A 15,071-nucleotide genomic window follows, 5' to 3' on the forward strand; every position below is an offset into this window, starting at 1 on the left:
TTTTAGGACCCAACCCATAAAGGTTTTGATTGCGGAGATATTCAGACCACAAACTAATGGCTTCCCAGGCTCCCAACAGACCTCTCAGAGGCTGGACGGCTTCTGCACTGGGGAATCTGGGCTTGCTGCCTTCCGTCCCATCCCTGGCTTGCTCTCTTGTTTGCCTCCAGCAAAGAAAGTAAGTGGCACATTCATTAACCAGCTGCTCTCACAGCTATTGCCATCTGCAGGTTCAAATGGGGAGAAGCCAGAATGTTTAGTTAGGGTACAGTGTGGATGTACCACCCCCCCCCACACACACACACAGAGTTCTCACCCAGCAATGTCTGGACTCCAATTACAAGCCCTTTCCTACCCATCATTTCAGTAATTGGCTGTGCAGGCATGGGTGGCCTCCAAATACATACGATGAAAATGTTTTTCAAACACCTGCTAAAGTCAGAGCTCAGATTCATTATTTTGCATAAAAGACTTAACGGAGACGATATTAAGATATTCAGAAAGGAGGAGAAACTCACGTCCTGAAATGTGTCCCCAGAAGTCAGAGGGTACAGAAGTTATTTGTATCAAAGAAACAACGCGGCCTTACTTTTACCTGCATGCAACACACGGGAGTTCGTAAACTTGTGGCGGATTTGCAAAGGGAGGTCACTGTTCCAAGGCGGAGGGGTCTCACGGGCCGCTCTCCTCACTGTGCCCTACAGTACACTCATGTCTTAAGTGGGCATTATGTAGGCACTGAGACGTAGGTGCATGTCAGAGGTTGCTTATGAGCGAAACCCAATGTGCTTTCTTAGCTGGGACCCCAGAGCAGCGGCAGTAGAGGTGAAAACGCTCACCTTCCCTTGAGCCGCTGGCTCGCTGCATCGCAGGAGTGCTGCGTGCGAGCTCGCCGTAGGTGTGCCGCAGAAAGTCATCTCAGAAAGCCTTTCGTTTTTCTTCCTTCCCGCCTCCGCAGACATGGACGTTTTAAGCGCTCGAACAGCGTGACAGCCGCCGTCCAAGCAGACTTGGAGCTGGAGGGCTTCCCGGGACGCGTCACCATGGAGGACAAGGGCCTGCAGTTTGGTCCCGCCTTCCAGCGGCACTCGGAGCCCAGCACGCCCACCCAGTACGGGGCGGTCAGGACTGTCCGGACCCAGGGGGTCTTTAGTTACAGAGAGGACTACAGGGCGCCCGTGGACACTGCCACCCTGCCCCCTCCCGAGCCCTGGCTGGAGCCGTGCGTGGAGACGGCAGACACCGGGAGGATGTCTCCATGCCGCAGGGACGGCTCGTGGTTTGTGAAGCTGCTACACACGGAGACCAAGAGGATGGAAGGCTGGTGCAAGGACATGGAGAGAGAGGCAGAGGAGAATGACCTCTCGGAGGAAAGTAAGAGAGCACAGCCTCCGGTGGCTTCTTAACCCCGTCCCTGGGCAGTTGCATGAACGGGCAGGTGCCAGTATTAATGGGGGAATGTCCTTTGATACTTGGGCAAATTAAAACTGCATCCCACTCAATTCCAAGAGAACAGACAAGAGAACGAACAGAAAAGCAACCGGTAACATGTTCCAGGGGCTCCTCCTGGGTTTTGTTAGATCGTGAGCCCGGTGGTGCCGACTGTGGTGTCCTTAGCATCCTTAATCTCGTGTTCCACGTGCCAGCTCTCTCCACGTGGAGCACTCTGTTTTCTCGAGTCCTTCCCGCCCCGTGTTTACATGGAGTGGAGTTGGCTTTATGCCAAAGAGAAGTTGGAGACGAATAGGAGATTGAACCGGCCCCATGACGGTGCGTTCCCATCGCAGTGCCGCGCGCAGATCTGACCTTCCTGAATGAGGGTCCGCAGAGCAGATCTGCTCCAACCCTTAATGGCTCAGATGGGTCTCTGCCTCTCTGTGCAGGAAGGGACAGCGTCCCTTTTTGCCCTCCTGCTCCCCATTTCCCTGAAGAACCCTATCTTGAGGATTGTCAGAGCGGCCTCCTTCACAAATCACTGCATGTGACTTCCAAGCAAGTACCCGCCGTCTTTGTTTTTAGAACAAGATTACCATGAGAATAATTGCAACGTACTTAGAACTAACCCCTGGTCTTTAGCACAGTACAGTTTCTCAAAGGCATTTCTGAGTGCCTTGACTCGACAAATCATGCTGTCTTTAAAGTGGTTGTTCACTTTCCATGAATTCCTTTGTACATTTGCTAGGTCGCTACAAATTCGCAAGTTCAAAAAGATTGCTGACGTCCTTGGGAATTGTGCCTGGCGTGACATGTCTAGATGGCTGCCATAATAGAATGCGTCAGTAATCTAGAAACGGAAATGCAGTGATGAAATTATATGGACTTCACATAACGTACAGAGTAAAATGGCCCTGGGATCCTAGAAGCCAAGAAAATAGTTGGTGTATGGATCTCTAGTTGTTAGAACTTATGGTGCCAACCTATGAGGAAAGAGAGAGATTGCCCTTAAATCGCTAATTCCTTCCCCCACATTTCTCTCTGAGTCATCCAAGTCCACATGTTGTTTACCTGGGCCGCCATCAGACCCTGAGTATTTTGGAGGAAGCATTGCCAGGGTGAGCCATTTGAACCTGCTCCCTGGCCGGCTCTGGCCGCTGGTGTCTCGCACCGTCCCCATGCGTTTGTCCCAATCTGTTGTCTGCTTGGGGCACATTCAGTGGAGGGCTTGCTCACAACTGTGGTACTGAAAACTCGCTTACTTCCCGCACGTTGTTCTCACTCGTCGGTATGTGCGTCGGCTTGGCAAAATTGTTTTTCTCGTCACAGGGACTTACAATCGTTCTCCCAAAGACAAGACACAGGAACACTAAATTGTGTGCGTTGGTGGGAAATCGGGGCCGGGCTGCCGTCCCCACTGTGTGTGCGTGCTCGGCGTGAGTTCTTGCAGGGCCTGGGGCGCGCAGACCTGCCGGGTGGTCAGTCGGGATGCACGTCCCCCGTCCCGTGGCTCCGCAGCGGAGCACCGCGGAGGAGGAGACGGGAGGAAGACGCAGCGGTAATAGCGGTCAGTCTTAGCTCCACAGAGTGTCCGCCAATTTTATCCTGTCATCTTCCGAATCTGCACCCTCAGGACACACCCTAGAAGTTCTGGCTTCCCTTTGTGTGCAGAGCAACGAGGGTCGCCAGCCACTGATGTGTGTAAGGTGGTCCAGCACAAGAGCTCCCTTATCCGAATTTCCCATATTTCATGTGTCCTTTTAACCCAGTCATCATTTTCCAAGAATCAGCTTTAAAACGGGTATTTTTTAAAGGAAGAAATCTCTAAGCCAGCACACATGAAGGCGTACGAGCACGTATCCTGTGCCAAATCTTACGCTAAGTTCTTCACGTACCTCGTCAAGGGCTCGCCGTGGGTGGTGGGTAGAGAGCATCGTCTCCATTATCAAAGTAAACCAAGGCTCGGGGTCACTCTCTTTCCCCAGGTCCCACAGAGTAAAGAGGTGGAATGTGGTGTCAGAGTCAGGGCATCTCCTGTCAAGAGCTGTGTTTCAGGGCTGGCTGTGCTGTCTGAATTTCTTAAATCATGAGATTCTTTTACTGGAAACTTCCTCCCTACATTGCGTCCTTCCCATCTGTGTTCTTGGGGATCACCTTCTTCTGTGTCTTATAAAGTGCTGAGTCCCATCCTTGGCCATTTGCTTCATTCTGGTCCGTTTTGGCCGGGACACCCATTTATCCTCAGAGAGAACTCCTGAGCTGATAAAATACGGACCTGGGGTATCCTTAATAAGCCACTGGAGATTAAGAGAGCAAAGAAAAAAGGGCACAAGTTCTTTCTCAAACTAAACACGAAAGATCCGACAGTTAAAAAAGGCTTCAGCACCGAAACAGCATCGCAATAAGTCATGACTGTCTTGTCATAGGAGACATTCCAGAAAATTCTGGGAAGAGTGCCATAAGGGCACCATATACGAAAGTCAGTTTGATGGCCTGCAATGACCCGAATCAACTATAAGATTACGTCATCTCAGGATACAAAATATTTAAATTTCGGTTGGAGAGCACATTCTCCAGCAAACTATGGTGGAAGGTGACTTTCTGCTGCCCTTCAATTGCGTTTCCTAAACACCTTTTTTAAAGCCTTTGAACCTCTGGGGCCTTCTTGGACTGTGTTGTTAACATAAACATCCTACGGATATTTACCGGATACGTGCCGTGAGCCAGGCACCACCGCACAGAACGTAGGCTAGTGGAGAGTGACCAGGGTACAGTGTAGACCCAGACTGCAGTTACCTCGGATGGAGAAGTGAGACCAGGACAAGACTATCGCGAGGGGGAAACATCACGTGTAGTAGGAGACAGGCAGGCAGGTACGTTAGAAACTCAGAGGTATAAGATGCTGTCGAGGGGAGAGATTCCAAGATGCTTCGTGGAGAAGGTGGCATGGTGCAGGGCCTCGAGGGGGAGTTGGATTTGGCTGAGCAGCAGAGGGGGCAGAGGGAGGGCGATGGCACAGGAGCCCCTGTCCCAAGACTCTGTAAGAAGACCTTTGCTTTGACGCGGACCGTGCACCTGCCTGTGGGAAGGAGCCCCTTTGCTCCGTCACCTCCACACCCTGGGACGAGCGTTTCTTCTTGGAGGATAGGACAGTCCCTGTGTTTTCCCAAAGCTCTGTCCGTCTGCTGTCACGGGAGGCCTTCGGCGCCCTGCTGCAGTGATCATGTCTGATACGTTTATTATCCCCCAGCAGCACCCAGCCCTATGTGCTCTGCAGGGGAGACAAAGAAAGGGGACGGAGCGGGGGAAGAGAGGAGCAGTCTTCATAAACAGGGACAGTCCCACTCCCCCTCGCACCTCGTAAGACCGTGGCACTTAGGGGCTGGGAGTGCCCTGGGCGCTCCCCCTTCTATAGATACCGTCTACCGATGTGGGTTGTGTGCGGTTTTCCCAGGACTCTGTAATGACTTAAGATGACTGCTCTGCTGCGGGACTTGGACGCAGAGAACAGAGAACAGATCCACTGGATCTGCTTCTTGTGGTTTTCTTAACTTCTTTACTGAAGTTGCCCAGACGCCTTGATCTTCTTGTGGACAAAGAGGACACATTTATTATGTGTCTCCTCTGTACACTTTGCACCTAAAACTAGCACCCTATTAGTCACGTTTAGATATTTCCCTAATAATTTGTAACAGGAAAGATAACCTGTGGTTCTTGCCCTGATTTGAAGAACAAGTATAGGGTTATTGCTGATGGCGCCCTTTAAAAAGTAACGATTAGGTTAAGTGGTTCATTAAGCCAGAACTCTGAGCTCCAAATATTGAAATTTCCATCACACGAAATAATTTCTTCCCAAAACTGTAATTTTATAATCACAGCTCACTGAACCGATTGAGCGAAGTTAGATCCGTTCAGCCCTCTATGATTAATAAAACGTATCATGAGCCCAAATAAATACTGGTTTAGTTAAGTCGTGTTCAGGCAGGCTTCCTGTTGTTAAATCATTCAAAGATACGTTCCGGAGGGAATGTAAACCATTCCTGTGCTAGCGTTTGGGGACTTTTGTATCCGTTACGTTAAGCCCAACGGGTAAATGGCATAAAGTGAAACAAAGCAAATAAGGTGTTTTTCTTGAATAAAAGCAATTGTTCCAAAGCTACCAAGTTTCATTCAGTAGGTCCACAGAGACATGGGCCACACGAGGGACTCAACGGTAGGGTCTTCGGACAGGTGTTGACAGGTTCTCTTGCCCAAAACAACTCTGCCCAATTAGCTGATAATCTAAACACTGCTGGGTCAGATGTGTGGAGGCACAGATTCCCGGGGCTGCGGGTGGGGCTTCAGCGATTTCCTCATTCGAGGACCTGCTTTCCACCCCAGAAGACGGGGGGTAACCCCCGAGACTCCGGCCGTGATCCCTGGATGGGATGATGCCTGGCTCATAGACTGTGTGGCGGGCAGAGGGAAGAAGAGAGATTGCTCAGAGCTACCCCACGAGAGCACGACACGGGGCTGAGGAAGACATGGGCCCTGCAGTCCACAGTTTGCCTGGACGCTGCACAGCCACAGAGAAGAGAACAGACAAGTATCAGCTATAAGGGAGATGGCCCTGAGGGGGGCAGATGCCACGCGCACCTTGGGGACCTGCCCACCATACAGCTCGGTGGATAGCCACTGCTCCCAGCCTTCTGACCGGTGTCCAGGTCCTTGCTGCCAAGGGCAGGCGCCTACAGGGAGGTCCCACACATCCCAGGCGCCACACAGCCACATGAAACTGGATGGACACGAAACGTGCGCTCCAAAGCAATGAATCATGGGAATGTACCTCTGAAGCCAAGAACACACTGTATACACTGCATGTTAGCTAACTTGACAATAAGGTATATATATTTTTTAATTCTTATTTTTGAGAGACAGAGAGAGAGAGAGACAGAGAGAGAGAGAGAGGCAGACTGCAAGCAGGGGAGGGGCAGAGTGGGGAAGACAGAACCTGAAGCAGGCTCTGGGCTCCGAGCTGTCAGCACAGAGCCCGACCTGGGGCTCAAACCCACCAACTGTGAGATCATGACCTGAGCCGAAGTCAGACACTGAACCAACAGAGCCACCCAGGCATCCCGACGATAAATTATATTTTAAAAAAAAAAAAAAAAAAGAAAAATCTTGTTTTCAAATCCACGGAGAATGATGCTAGATTTTAGAGTTGACTGTGATCTACCGTTAATCTGGAGATTATACTTTTCCATTCATCAATTTGTTCTTTAAACAACTTTTAAATACTAAGTATATGATTTCAAAAAAAAAACCCAGAAATGTGTGCTCGATAAATATGAAAACAGTAACGCTGAGACCTTCCAGGGGGACACACCTGTGGGGGCAGTGATTTTCCTACACCCACTCTACAACCTCAGTCATGGAAGATCCCAGAGACCAGGGAGGAAGAAATATTCAAATGATCGTTTCAAACTACCTGCAAATTCTACAAAAACCCACCTCAAATTCTGAAAGAAAAGGCTCATGTGAATGTTCTGCTGGCATGTCATACCAAAATTTGCAAGAATTGGAAATTGTAGTAGACACGTGAAAAGTAACTTAACGGGAGCAAGCAAGTTCATCACATTTCCATGCACGTCAGAGGCAACCGTCATACAAGATTCTCTGTAAATTTGCATTCTGATGAGCATTAGCCCTTATCGGTAGCTCTTGAAAGTGTCCAAACTAGGACAACATCAGGGAAGGACAGAGGAATAGAATAAATTGAATTTTTCACTTCAATTTCATTGCCGTATGGGAAGCTATTTGCATTAAAGGCACCGGATAGAGAGCATCGGCCCACTGAAGCGCCCGGCGCTCCTGCCGTGAACACGTTAGCAGTCACGTCGCGAGCTGCTCTTTGACGTCCGCCAACTCTCCCGAGCAAGAATCCACGTACGCCCTTTATAATATCTCTTCACTACACTAAACCAGCACCAAGGTATGACCCCATCTCTCCACGATGTGCTAAAGATTCTACAGTGAAGTGCTTTATGTTAATACTTCTGTTGAATCACGTTTTAAGAAGACCGTGAAAGCTGGGAATTAAAACTTGAAATTGTGTGAAACGGATTGACTTGTAATTAGCCACCGAGGGAGCAGTGAGTGCAGGAAACCACACAGACCCACCGCTTCTTTCTATTCCTGCAGCCACAGCTCACTCAAAACAAGTCTCTTTAAATGTTCTCATCGGTCCTGCAGGTGATAGGGGTTCACAGGTGGAACTTCAACATTTCAAGATCATTCCTCCACTCGGTGGCGGTGAGACCAGAGCCAGAGAGACATGTTCAGTTTGGGGGATCCAACTGTGAATGGGTGCTCTCACCCCTCCCGGGAGACACTGTGTCCTGCCTTGTCCCACACCTGCCTACCCGCCTCCCCCAACCTATCCCCAGGGCACTCAGTCCTGAACCCGGGCGCCCTCCCCTCCCTGGTGCCAGCTTCCTCCTCCCGTGCTGCCTGGCAGATCAGGTCAAGGAGGTGGGTGTGGGCACCCACCTTGGAAGTGGGCAAGCCCCTCTTGGAAATGGATTTGCAGAAGACGGGTGGGCCCAGGTAGCAAGACACATGATGATACTTTTAAGTCTGAAGGGAGGCCAAAGTGTTATCCAATGTATTCGCTTCTATGGGAAGTCCCATGTGTTAAACTCCTCTTTAATATCCTAGAAGCAAGGGCACCTGGGGGGCTCAGCCAGTTAGGTGTCCGACTCTTGATCTCAGCTCAGGTCTTGATCTCGGGGTCATGAGTTCAGGCCCCCTGTTGGGCTCCATGCTGGACGTGGAGCCTGCTTAAGAAAAAAATTCTGGAAACAGTGCAGAATTAGTTGTGTGAGGGAATTACTCACTCTTTAGGAAGGATAAGGAGAGTGTGGTTGCCCAGGGCGATGGCAGGTGACAGGCGGGCTATGGCTTATTGTCAGATGGCTCAGAAAAGCAAACGTAGGCACGTGACAAACTGTTACTCGCTGACTCTAAGTGATGCGGATGCTTTTCTTTAGATCTTCTGTATGTGTGAGATCGTTAACAACAAAACCCTGGGGAGCGGCGGTCGGCAATCTGAGTTCCTTGTACACAGATGAGAAAGTCAGGCAAATCTAATTAGCGTTTCCCCAGAGAAAGTCACTGTCGGAACGTGCTGTGCAGGACACCCGGTCCTCGTGCTTCAGCAGATGGACCCTGTGCTTCGCCGACTGCCCCGAAGCTGACTGACCCACACACTGCAACGTGTCCCGGGCATGTCCGTGGGTTTACTTGTGGGACATCTGTGTCCACAGCCTCACGGCATTTCATCACATGGGCACTGAGGCCCTTCCCAACTCTGGTCTGTGACTGTCTCCTCCAGAGCAAGCCCGAGGGAAGGGGACACGGCACCTGTGCGGCCTGGCTGTCGGGGTGTCAGAATCTTCGATGCCTGTCTCTAGCGCGCACTGAGTGAGTCTCACAGCTGCTGGTTTGGAAGCACCTGTTACAATCACTACCGTTTGGGAAACTGTGCGGGAACGCGGACCTCAGTTTCCGCCTCTGTGGACACTTGCGAGGCCCCGATGGTGGAGCGTGCCCGAGGGACCCCGGGTGCCCCTGAGGAGCTGAGTCGGGACAACACCGTGGGCTGGAGCGCTGGTCCCCTCTTCTTTAGACAAACCTCCAGCACAGAAATGTCCTGATGTAGATAAATCCGCATAAATACATGTGGGAGGGGGGGTGTCTTTCCTCCTCTTCCCTGATGGGCAAATCTCCGGCTAAGGCGAAACACCCCCTTCCCTAGCCACCTGCCGTCAGCGAATATAAGCTCCCACCACTGTCTTCCCCTTCAAAGCCCAAGGAGATGCCTTGGTTGGCCCCTCGCTGCCCGTGTCCTGTGAGTCTGCGAGAGAGCCAGAGAGGCGACAAAAGCCAGAGGGAGGGAACGATCTGCTCCGGCCCAGACGGGTGGATCCGTATAAACCGAGGGAATAACTTCTCTTTCGTCTCCCAGGCAAACGAAATGTAGAGGTCCCCGGGCCCAGGCCCAGCAGCGGGAAATGTGTTCCAGCAGGCTCCTACGTGCTGTTGAGAGGCCTGCGAGTTGGGATCTAGCACAGCTATTATCTCCAAAATCTTGATGGTGCTGCCACCTACATGGACTGGGTGTGAGAGCGGGGGGCAGGCCGGCGAGGTGCCTGGAGGTTACGGGACTGTGGCAGGGCCCCCGCGTTTCACTCACCAAGTCCTTTGTTTGCCGACTGTCCATCCCAAGTGGTCGCTCCTGCCCTTTGCTAACAGGAGTCCTTTCCGTTGACAAAACCATTATCACTTACCTTTTTACAAAGTGCCGTTTGATTAATTCAAGTCCCACAACTTAGAAATCATTTGTCAACTTCAGGCCACATCGCAGTGGGCGCGCAGGAGTGGGAGGGACATCATCACCACGGACGTCCGTGATGTGAGCCTGTTGTGGTGACAGGTGGCGGCCAGTGGCGGGAGCCATGGACCGAGCACGAGGCAGGGAGACCGTCACGTCCCCTGCGTTCCTGTGGGAGATGCTCTCAGAGCACCGCCCCAGGGCCACCAGCAGTCCTGAAACACTGTTCGCGGGACTTGAATGCGATAACTGATGTCACTGTGATTTTCTAGAAATTGGGAATTAACACCTTCATCTTCAGGCATCCGTAAAAAATAAGTACTTAACGTCTTTGTATTCATCCTTCTGCCTCATCTTCTAGCTCATGTGAGCATCGTGATAAAAGTGTCCTGATGCCACAAACAGGAAAACCTCCTGCAGTATAGACCGCCTTTCCAAAGTTAGTTCTTCCTAACACTGAAGAGTCATCTCCTAATCGTTGATACTATGTAGTATTCCTTGAGTTTCCCTCAAAAATCAGAAAAGGGACAGGCCAGGGCGCCTGGGTAGCTCAGTCGGGTGAGCGTCAGACTCTTGATTTCACCCCAGGTCATGATCCCAGGGTTGTGGCATCGAGCCCCGTGTCAGGCTCTGCGCTGACAGCACAGAGCCTGCTTGGGATTCTCTCCCTCCGTCTGTCCCTCCCCTGCTTGCTCTCTCACTCTATTTATTGTGCAAAGTGAGAGAGCAAGCAGGGGAGGGACAGAGAGAGAGGGAGAGAGAATCCTAGGCAGGCTCCACACCAGCACAGAGCCTGACATGGGGCTCAAATTCATGAACCGTGAGATCATGACCTGAGCCGAAAACAAGAGTCAGGTGCTTAACCAACTGAGCCACCCAGGTGCCCCAATAAATAAGCATTTTTTAAAAAGGAAAAAAAAAAGAAATGGAACAGATTGGAAAAGAACTTCCATCAGTGGACATATTCTGCACAATAAATTCAAGGTTTTAATCTTCCGGAAAAGAAGGAGCGGCTCCCACCTTTTGGAGTTTACTCCCTTTGTGTAATGCTTCTGCTTCTGTTTTTCAACTGACCGGGTCTCAAGCTGGTTTTCTTCTGGTTCACAGTTCTCGGGAAGATCCGGAGTGCCGTGGGGAGTGCACAGCTTCTGATGTCCCAGAAATTCCAGCAGTTCTATTGGCTGTGCCAACAGAACATGGTGAGCAGACCCCCAGGTAACCCGGTTCCTCAGGGCATGCTCAGTGGCCGTCTCACGTTCTGTGAGTTTGCAGCCCAGTGAGTGAATGGGAGTCACTGTGGTGCAGCCCAGAGAGGGGGCCACAGCGCGGGGGCCAGGGAGGGGGTTGCGGAAAGACAGCCCCCGACCTGTAGGACACTGGCGCAGCTCCGGGCCATCCCCCTCCAGGCTTACGAGGCAGGTGGGAGGTGAGCAGGTGTGACGGCAGGTGTCACCCAGGTGTCACCGATGCAGGCCGTGGTCGTGGTCGGAGGCGGTTTGACTCAGGCAGAAACGGCTGCAGTTAAAGAGATTCAGCAGGGATTGTACGGTAATTGGGCTGCATGTTCCGTAGCAGCGAAATGAATGCACCGGGTGACACAGTTGGCATTAAAACTTGGCTCTGATCTTCCTGGGAATCAAAGAGAAGGAAAGCCTGGGCATATGTTTGTAAATACTTAGGTGTGCATATTTGCCGCATCTCTGTGTAAACAGACACACACACACTTTCCTTTGTGACTAAACGAAGCATCTGCTTAATATCACTTCTAGAAATAACTAAAGAGTATTCACATTACTGTATAGGCTCTTTTATAAATGCATGCATTCATTTTCAGAGCAAACAGTTCCTTAAAATACAAGTAGGTCTGGGGGCACCTGGGTGGCTCAGGCGGTTAAGTGTCTGACTCTTGATTTCGGCTCAGGTCGTGATCTCACGGTTCCCGAGTTCCAGTCCCCTGTCGGGCTCTGCCCTAATGGTGCAGAGCCTGCTTGCAATTCTCAATCTGTCCTTCCCCCTTACAGTCTCTATCTCTCTCTCTCTCTTTCTCTCTCTCTCTCTCTCTCTCTCTCTCTCTCTCTCTCTCTCCACACACACACACGATAAATAAGTAAACCTTAAAAAAATGCAAGTCTGTCCTAGGCCCGTGGTAACCATGGTGCTTGGTGATTTGACTTTGTTTTGTTTTGTTTTTTAATTGCAACAAGACGTGAATTTACAGAATGTTCTTACACATCAGAGGAAGCATAGCACTAGAGCTGCCAAATCATCCCTTTTAAGTAGGGTCGTTAAAAAGTACGTTTTCTCTAATATTTTCCAGTTAACCCCATTGAAGTTCAGCACAAAATGTGTAAAGTGACCACCATGTCGCCTGTGACATGAAATTATAACCATCACTTAAAAAGGGGGACACAGGGGCGCCTGGGGCTCAGTTGGTTGAGCGTCCGACTCTTGATTTCGGCTCGGGTCATGATCTCCAGGTTTGTGAGTTTGAGTCCTGAGTCGGGCTCTGTGCTGGCAGAAGGAGGCACCTGCGTGATTCTCTCTGCCCCTCCCCAGCTCGTGCTCTCTCTCTCAAAAATAAACATTTTTTAATTTAAAAAAATGGGGGAACAGAATGGTTTAGGGCTCCTTGGAAGGAACATAGAGCCGTGAGACGCTCAGTTACCATGTTGAGCAAGCGTGCTCCTGCCTCCTGTCATACCTCTTTGACTACTGTCCCTGAAGGAGTGGATGTAGGCCGCTGCAGGGCTCCCTACCCTCTGTCACACTGAGTCGGGTTAAGCACCGGTGGTCACGATCTTTAGGAACCCCTTATCTAAAGCACCCGCCACATGCAGTAAAAACGTACAGATTTTGTTCAAGCTTATACAATGTCCGTGTCCTCGCTCCCAGAAGCAGCTGATGTTGGATTTTTAAATGACCCATCCTAATATTTTTGATGCTTCCTACACGTGTCAGATGGCACTTTATCCCAACTGTAAGAGAATAATCCTTTCGAAATATGTGGTGTTGCGCTTTCTTTTCTTTGGCATCTATCTAGAACTGGACAAAAGCACAACAAATATCTGCAGGCTTTGTTTCAGCGGAGGGGGGGGAAACGGGGGGCGGGGGAGTCTGAGACCAGCCAGAGGGAGGTGCTGAGGCAAAGTGGGGGGGGGGGAGCGGGGTGTCTGAGACCAGAGGGAGGTGCTGGAGTGAAGTTGGCGGGGAGTGTCTGAGACCGGAGGGAGGTGATGGAGTGAAGTGGGGGGGGGGGTGTCTGAGGCCACAAGGAGGTGCTGGAGAGAATTGGGGGGGCGGGTTGTCTGAGACCAGAGGGAGGTACTGGAGTGAAGTGGGGTGGGGGGGTGTCTGAGACCAGAGGGAGGTGCTGGAGTGAAGGGGGAGGGTGTCTGAGACCACAAGGAGGTACTGGAGAAAATTGGGGGTGCGAGGTGTCTGAGACCAGAGGGAGGTGCTGGACTGAAGAGGGGGGGGTGTCTGAGACTGGAGGGAGTGCTGGAGTAAAGAGTGGGGGGATGTGTGAGACCAGAGGGAGGTGCTGGAGTGGGGGGGGGGTGTCTGAGACCAGAGGGAGGTCCTGGAGGAAGGGTTGGGGTGTCTGAGACCAGAGGGAGGTGCTGGAGTGAAGTGGGGGGGGGGGGAGTGTCTGAGACTGGAGGGAGGTGCTGGAGAGAACTGGTGGGGGTGTGTCTGAGACTGGAGGGAGGTGCTGGACTGAAGAGGGGGGGTGTCTGAGACTGGAGGGAGTGCTGGAGTAAAGAGTGGGGGGATGTGTGAGACCAGAGGGAGGTGCTGGAGTGGGGGGGGGGGTGTCTGAGACCGGAGGGAGGTCCTGGAGGAAGGGTTGGGGTGTCTGAGACCAGAGGGAGGTGCTGGAGTGAAGTGGGGGGGGGGTAGTGTCTGAGACTGGAGGGAGGTGCTGGAGTGAAGTGGGGGGGGGGGGGAGTGTCTGAGACTGGAGGGAGGTGCTGGAGAGAACTGGTGGGGGTGTGTCTGAGACTGGAGGGAGGTGTTAGAGTGAAGAGGGGGGGGTGTCTGAGACCCGAGGGAGGTGCTGGAGTGAGGGGGGTGGGGTGTCTGAGCCCAGAGGGGGGTGCTGGACTGAAGAGGGGGCGTGTCTGAGACTGGAGGGAGGTGCTGGAGTGAAGAGTGGGGGGGGGGTGTCTGAGACCAGAGAGGTGCTGGAGAGAATTGGGGGGGGGTGTCTGAGACTGGAGGGAGGTGCTGAAGTGTGGGGTGGGGGGTGTCTGAGCCCCTGGTAGGTGCTGGAGCGAGTGGGGGCCGGGGTGTCTGAGACCAGAGGGAGGTGCTGGGATGAAGCAGGTATGTGTGCTGGCAGCTCAGAGAAGCTTTGGCAGCTGCTGGAAGGTTCAGGTGCAGCCCAACCAGTTCAAAGTCAAAGGGAAGACCCTAGAGAACCTGCTGGCTCCTATCCAGATGTTTCGGGTGGACCGAACGCAAGGCAAGGACCTATGGGTCCTCACGGGGTAACAAGGATGCAAAGAGCGATGGGAGGATCTGCCCGTGAACCTGCGGGCGCACACGGGCCACCTGGGCCCACCGCACCACACCGCACCGCACCGCCAGGTCTGAGTGCCACTCACACCTACCCGGAGCCAGTCCCACCACCCCCGTGCCCCCCCCCCCAGGGCTCCCCAGCCCTTGGAGCCCTTCCCAGGACACTGCCCCAGAGCCTGGGACGAGCAGCGCCCATGTCACGGGGACCTCCGATGGCCGGGCCAGCAAGTCTTGCGAACTCTCAGTGGCAGTGATTCCCCAGGGATGCCACTGTGTCACTTTGCTGGGGGAGGGGCGGCGCTCACCGCTGACGTTTAGAAACAATTTCATAAACATACCCCGGGATCCGACGGCCTAGTGGACCAGATGGAGCCACCCCCGAAACAGAAGAGAGGACACGGATCCTCTGGGGGCAGCGACTCTCTTCCCTCTGGCCTTCGCTCAGCACAGGCCACCGGCTGGTCGCACGCGGCAGGTGGGATTGGGCCCCAAAGTGATCGTTTTGAGGTGGATGTCAAACCACTGCATGTGTGCGTCCCCCCCCCGAAAACCACGTCGGCCCCCCACCCCCCAACGTGATGGCATTAGGAGGTGGTGCCTCTGGCCGAGTCCTGGCAAATGGGGTCAGGGTCCCTGTAAGAGAGACCCAGGGGAGCCCCCAGCCGCTTCCTCCCCATGAGGACACAGCCAGAGTCCCCCAGCTGGAGGAGTGGCCCCCCAAAACGCGCCGCCACCGGCACGTGGC

The 15,071-nt window shown here is 52.6% G+C and overlaps 1 protein-coding gene and 1 long non-coding RNA gene across 11 annotated transcripts in view; one reads left to right on the forward strand and one right to left on the reverse strand.

The window, feature by feature from the left end:
• DLGAP2 (DLG associated protein 2) overlaps nucleotides 1-15,071 on the forward strand; it is a 399,292-nt gene that overhangs the window by 378,684 nt on the left and 5,537 nt on the right. For all 7 annotated transcript variants that reach the window (XM_042934155.1, XM_042934156.1, XM_042934153.1 and 4 more), the window contains 2 exons: nucleotides 959-1,374; nucleotides 10,913-11,004. In XM_042934155.1, the coding sequence (XP_042790089.1) occupies nucleotides 959-1,374; nucleotides 10,913-11,004 (508 nt within the window). The remainder of the gene's footprint in view (nucleotides 1-958; nucleotides 1,375-10,912; nucleotides 11,005-15,071) is intronic.
• Nucleotides 1-15,071, reverse strand: part of LOC122217313 — a 42,819-nt gene that overhangs the window by 4,369 nt on the left and 23,379 nt on the right. The gene's annotated exons all lie outside the window — the stretch shown is intronic.

This window comes from Panthera leo, chromosome B1 (genome assembly GCF_018350215.1).
Source record: "Panthera leo isolate Ple1 chromosome B1, P.leo_Ple1_pat1.1, whole genome shotgun sequence".
Lineage (NCBI taxonomy): Eukaryota > Metazoa > Chordata > Mammalia > Carnivora > Felidae > Panthera > Panthera leo.